The sequence below is a fragment of the Helicoverpa zea genome, chromosome 14 (assembly GCF_022581195.2).
Source record: "Helicoverpa zea isolate HzStark_Cry1AcR chromosome 14, ilHelZeax1.1, whole genome shotgun sequence".
In the NCBI taxonomy this organism is placed as follows: domain Eukaryota; kingdom Metazoa; phylum Arthropoda; class Insecta; order Lepidoptera; family Noctuidae; genus Helicoverpa; species Helicoverpa zea.
Genome location: NC_061465.1, coordinates 12,584,477 through 12,591,017, shown reverse-complemented (window position 1 = coordinate 12,591,017; position 6,541 = coordinate 12,584,477). Strand labels below are relative to the sequence as shown.

Here is a 6,541-nt window from a genome sequence, read left to right as displayed (position 1 = left end):
AACGTCAACTATCATAAAAGCTTGATTTCCTGTATAGTAATACTATGACGTGGTTTTGCAGTTGAACGTCATGAAATACATTTAAAAAAGTCATAAATAGTAGAATAGTGTGTCTAGTTTTGTCGAAATATCCTCATTAAGGTGTATATCCTGATCAGTGCTGTGCCAACACCTCTCCGATGGAAAGGCAGTCGCTTTCACAACCACCAGCTCTAGCGGCTACTTACTAATTACGCACCACTAACCTTTCCCGCTTGAATTGAGTTAATTTTGTGTTCGAACTGGGAGAGGTTGAGTGTTTCCTAGATATGATGATTACTATTTATTAATTTAACGCTATTTTGCTCCTTTATTATTTGTGGGTTCTTGATACAAAGGCAAAGTATTAGCAATTTACCATCTTACGGAATACAAATCTGAATTCCTTCAGTCCCCTTCAATTTGCCTTTGTGAATATAATAAGAGGCAGACCTCCTATTGGTCAAATAAAAAAAAAAAGAACGTAATAATATATTCTTCAATTCCATCGCTTGCCTTGGATTGCGAGAGGCGTGCAGTGAGCTACACCTATCAATCAAAATTCTAATAGGTGTCTATTAAAATTTACATTTTGAAAAATCGCTAATCTAATCAATTTAAAGATGTTTTTATATTAGATCAAGCCGCGGGGCTCAAAAGCATCCTCTATTTTGTGCCTTGAGGCGATGAGAACCAAATAATGAACAAATATCAAGGTAAGTGCAGCAGTTAGAAGGAGAGCGTGGTTTCCTGTTCGCGGGTTCGAAGCCGTTGCGAGACTCGGCCTCCAACTGTAGGAGTTTTGTAAAATGTTTGTTTTTGTAATTCACATCAACTAGATTGGAGCAGTTACGCGAATGTCTGCGATAACTCGCGATGATCTAGAATCTAGACAGGTAACCCAGTTAATAACATAACTTATTTGATTTTACGACTTTGATATTGGGCGCGTTTCGTTAACTAAGATAAGCGCTAAACTACTACATGTTATTATTGCATATTTTCAGATGACATCATGTAGTTTGGCAAACGTTACTTGTTAAGGTGAAAGGTTAATCGTTTATAATAATAATCATGTAGTCAGTATGTGTTTATAGCAGCACTTTATTGTTATCGTAATACATCAAATTATTTGTTGGAAAACAGACACACTTATTGAAAATGGTAACTATCTGATTTATTAGAGGATTTTGTTTTGGCACGCTGTTGATAAAAATACTAGGAATTATAAAATAAAATAAAGCTAATGCCGTTATCAAATTGCTCGCTTTAGATAATGGAATGTGAACAAAAATCTTTTGTTGTATTCTTACCAAAGACAACAATCCCAAATGTTAATGAGAATCAGTGATTCCGCAATATTGCCCTATTTACAAGGTCGCCTGTCAAACGTGTATGAATAGTAGTTGACTTATATGGGGAGAGATATAACCGTATGTAAACTATGTGGTATTTTGTAAACGCGAGCCTTTTGAGAGCAGGGAACTGCCGGTGATGTAAGCTTGGACTCCAAATATCTTCGTGTTGAAACTATTTAGAACCTACCTATCTTAAGAATGTCGGAGCATGTATGGTGGATATAGGACAAGTATTATTCGAAATGAAATTCCAAACCCATGCACAGTTATTTAATTTAAATGTAGGTATTTTAGCTTTAGGTAAACTATTTTCTAAGTTATTCTAGATGTGTTTAGATTATTTACATACCAACTTGGACAGAATATATCTAGCAGTTATAGAAATGAGCCTTTAGTCTTCTCATAAAAGTAGACAATTTGCAAACTTATTAATAATTTTAACAGCAGCCAGAACAAGACCAGAATAAATACACATGAATTTTCGTTTTTTTCTTCTCTTTATTATTTTACTCACAACATCAGTAACAACACCCGTAAACTCCATCAAAACAACAAATACCAAAAGTTTCATAAATATCATGTTATTAAAGCTATGTCACACAAGCACTTCACCACCAGCCAGACGCGTACCTTGGTGGCGCCTTCACCACTTTCACGACCACGGGGGCGTGGCTGTGGTGCCCGCCGTGGCTACCGTGGCTACCATGGCTGCCGTGCCCACCGTGGCTACCGTAGCTACCGTGGCTACCGTGGCCGCCGTAGCTGCTGTGGCTACCATGCCCGTGATGTCCACCGTAGTGTCCACTGTGGCTGCCGTGCCCATGGTGACTGTGAGATGGCGAGTAGCTCGAGTAGTGAGGAGCTGAGTGGCTCAAGCTCAGAGGTGCAGAGTGACTCAAACTCAGAGGTGCAGAGTAACCAGAACTCAAAGGAGCTGAGTAACTTGAGCTTAAAGGAGCTGAGTAACTTGAGCTTATGGGAGCAGAATAACTAGAATATTGAGGGGCGTACTGGCTTACACTTATAGGAGCCGAATGCCTTATTGGTGCAGAGGAAATTGAGCTCAAAGGGGCTGAATAACTCGAGCTCAATGGAGCTGAGTAACTCGAGCTAAGAGGAGCTGAATAGCTCGAACTCAACGGAGCAGAATAGCTCACAATTAGAGGTGCAGAGTAACTAGAGCTTAAAGGTGCAGAGTAGCTAGAGCTCAATGGAGCTGAGTGACTCAAACTAAGTGGGGCGGAGTGACTCAAACTAAGTGGGGCGGAGTGACTCAAACTTAATGGGGCGGAGTGCCCCAAACTTAGTGGGGCGGAGTGACTCAGAGGAGCAGAATAACTAGAAGACAAAGGTGCAGAATAACTAGAGGACAAAGGTGCAGAATAACTGGAGGACAAAGGCGCAGAGTAGCTAGAGCTTAATGGAGCTGAGTGACTTAAACTTAATGGGGCGGAGTGACTGAAACTTAGTGGGGCGGAGTGACTCAGAGGAGCAGAATAACTAGAGGACAAAGGTGCAGAATAACTGGAGGACAAAGGCGCAGAGTAGCTAGAGCTCAATGGTGCAGAGTAGCTAGAGCTTAACGGAGCTGAGTGACTTAAACTTAGTGGGGCGGAGTGACTCAAACTTAGTGGGGCTGAGTGACTTAAAGGAGTAGAATAACTGGAGCTCAATGGAACTGAATGACTAGAATAACTCGGAGCGTATTGACTCACACTTACTGGAGCTGAGTGGCTTAAACTTAATGGTGCGGAGTAACTTGAGCTCAATGGCGCAGAGTAACTTGAACTCAACGGAGCAGAGTAACTGGAGCTTAAAGGGGCAGAGTAACTTGAGCTCAATGGAGCTGAGTAACTCGAGCTAAGAGGAGCTGAATAGCTCGAACTCAATGGAGCAGAATGACTAGAATAACTCGGAGCATAACTGCCTAAACCAACAGACGGCGAATGACTCACACTAAGAGACGAGGAGTGCAGGGGAGCTGAGTGCCCCACGTGTAATGCTGCATGACTTACAGGAGCAGACGCTATCACAGGCGAACTTAGAAGAGGAGCTGAGCTAAGACTCGAGTGAGAATGAAGAGGCGCAGAATAAGAGACGGAGGGAGAACTTAATAAGGGGGCAGAGGAGAGAGAACTGGCCAGTGGAGTATACGAGCTGAGGGCTGGCGCTGCATGATGAGAGTGTGAACTCAATAGTGGTGCAGAGTAACTGGAGCTCAATGGGGCAGACTGGATTGGGGCTGAGGAGTACGATGATAAGGGAGCCGAGTGCAGCGAGTTGTGTGAAGGTCCATGTGAGTGGTGCGCAGCCCCGTGCGAGCTAAGGCCGGAGAGGCCGCCGCCCCCGCTCAGCAGGCCGCCTGGCTCGCCGAAGATGCCGCGTTTCTCTCGGGAAGCGGCCGAGCTCGCCACCACTAGCGCTATGCATATCTGTGGGATACAAATTGTTTGAACTTATACCACATACTGCAGTGTGTTATAATATAAGGTATCTTTTATGTTTTAATGTAATATGATTTTGATTTATATAACTAGGTGAAAAATTTACAAAACAAGAGGCAGTCAAAATGCAGAGGCCAGTGTGTCGCCTGACCGCAAATCTATTATACCACAATCTTCGATGCTATGCTTTACTATAAATTATAATAGTGTGCTAATAACGGATTTATTTCGGAGTTGCCTCACTAATAAATCAAAATAATATTCATATTGGCCAAACGATATAAATAAATAATAAATGTAATGCAATCGATTAGATGTTGAATGCGATACGAATACGATACGATGTTGTTTATTCTGTAAATAAAATACTTTAAATAAGGTCAAAGACGTCGTAATGCTGAGACACGTGCGCGTAATTAAATTGTAAACATAAACAGAAGACGAGCTAGTTATTGAATACACTTGCATTTTCATTTTACTACTTGTGCTAGCATTATAAAGTTATACTGCACGCGCCATCTAGCAAGAAGCTATGCTAACTAATGCTAAAATACTAGCACAGTGTCTAAACATCGCGACTGGCTCATTGCTGAGAGTAAACATCGCGACTGGCTCATTGCTGAGAGTAAACATCGCCACTGGATCATTGCTGAGAGTGGCTACCGTATAGTATTTTATGTGAGCCTATGGTATAAATAACGAGCCCATGTAAAAACTCCAAGTCATCTTCTTGCTTGTATTATACTCAATTTTTTTGTTTTAAAACTATTTTGCCTTTACTCAACACTCTCCTACAATGACAGATACCTATTTTGTTTATTATACTAATATAATAAAGAGAAGACATTTTTGTCTGTTTGTACTGAAAGCTCTGAAGTTTTTGAACCGACTTTTAAAACTGTTGGGAAGCAACACTATTCCGAGTAACTTAGGCTACATTTTATACCGGCACGAGAAGAAATTTATCCGGGATGCGCATGAAACTGCGTTAAAACCGTTAATTGTTATACGCTAATAACATCAAAGAAAAGGTTTACTCACTATTAGTTTCATCGTCAGCATCTCCACACCACACTGTCAGCATTGACCGGACCTCCGGGCTCCAGCACCATAATATATACACATCATTAATTAATTCCACTGTTGCGCAAACTGCCCTCAGCCTCACCATGTGTCCCCTAAGGTCCGTGACGTAACAGATGTCATTATAACTAGACATATATCATTAGTTACTACTCATCAATATAGGCCTACTAATATGATAAACGAAAGTTTGTATGTATGGATGTATGTTTGTTCCTCTTCCACGCAGAAACTACAAGATGGATTTTGATCAAACTGGGCAGTAATGCAGCTTACATATCAGAACAATATATAGTGTATTTTTTATCCATGTGCAGGTGGTAGTTAACAGGGTATGCGGGTGGAACCGCGGGTGGAAGCTAGTAATGAACACATAAACATTTGAAGCTCTAGTTAATATGCGTGACCGTGGCTGTCTCATCAGATGCTCTTGGATCTATATTCATGTGTTAATTACTATTTAAAATATTCCTCATAACGATTTAATTCTAGATGAATACACTGCATAATATGGAGTATATTTTGGTATAACTGCGCAGTTGAATAAGTACAAAGATGTTAATACAATGATCAGTTGCATAACAAATGACTATTATTTAGTGCCTGTTGTCGCGCGTGTGCCGGGGATCGATTCCGTATGCAAGTGTGTCACTGAACTCATTGACTGTCTCCCTCGTCATAGAACTGGTCTCGGGTTATCTCACCAGGTATACCACCAGGTAACAAATGTTATGTTATGGTGCGTTATATGACTCACATAATAAAGTCAAAGGGCATGCCCTTAACACAATGAATTAAGGATTATATCATCCCAAACCGGTCTCCGTGCCCAAAACAAACTATCTAGTAAGTGGAAAATAGATATAAAAATGCAGTAAATATGAAAATTAAGTTTGAGTGTCACTCAATATTGAGTTCCAAGCATTATGTTATGTTCACTCCGTGTTGTTCACTTATTTATAAGAACAGTCAATGTTAGCGCCTGATGTTACCATTAATGCAATACACCAGTTGGTGTTTACGCTGTACGAGCACCATTTAACATGTAGGCGCTGCAATCTGAACAAGGCTACTTAGATCGTTTCAGAAATATACTACTGTTTTATACTAAAACAGATATTTAACTTAAATTATCTTTCAACTGTCTTCTTGTCGAAACGTTTTTTAATTCGACTTTGGAAACCTATTCACCTACCTAGTTTGACTTCAGTGGCACTTAAATTAAATTGTCAAGGATATGGTCGATTGAGGTATTTAAACTGGTATTATTTACTACGATATATTGTGTACTTCGTAATTAATAAGGTCAGCTTGAAGTTTGAAGTAAGTCAAGCTGTGTCGGACGCGGCGACGCTGCTCGAGCGTCGACGCGTCCTGCACAAATGTCAGCGCGACCTTACTCTTCTATTTACTTACAATCTAAATTCATTGTACTTACTTATAAGGGTCAAATATTATATGCAAGAGAATATAATACAAATCGTACATTGTAACACCTCCTTAAAACAATAACCTTTATTAACCTGAGTGAATCACGAAGTAAACAAATAAATTCTACTAGAAAAATCTGTTCTTTAAAAATGATAATTTATTAAAATCAAATTTAATGTTGTTATGGATTTACAAACGATTGCGGTA

At 40.1% G+C, this 6,541-nt stretch overlaps 1 protein-coding gene across 1 annotated transcript; it reads right to left on the bottom strand.

Moving 5' to 3' along the window:
• Window positions 1-1,632: 1,632 nt before the first annotated feature.
• On the bottom strand, window positions 1,633-4,909 carry LOC124636589 (putative GPI-anchored protein pfl2). Its single transcript, XM_047172745.1, has 2 exons — window positions 4,862-4,909; window positions 1,633-3,808 (listed from the first exon to the last, which is right to left on the bottom strand). Exons 1-2 carry the CDS (start codon window positions 4,880-4,882, stop codon window positions 1,985-1,987), a joined length of 1,845 nt encoding a protein of 614 aa, XP_047028701.1. The 5' UTR covers window positions 4,883-4,909; the 3' UTR covers window positions 1,633-1,984.
• Window positions 4,910-6,541: the final 1,632 nt, after the last annotated feature.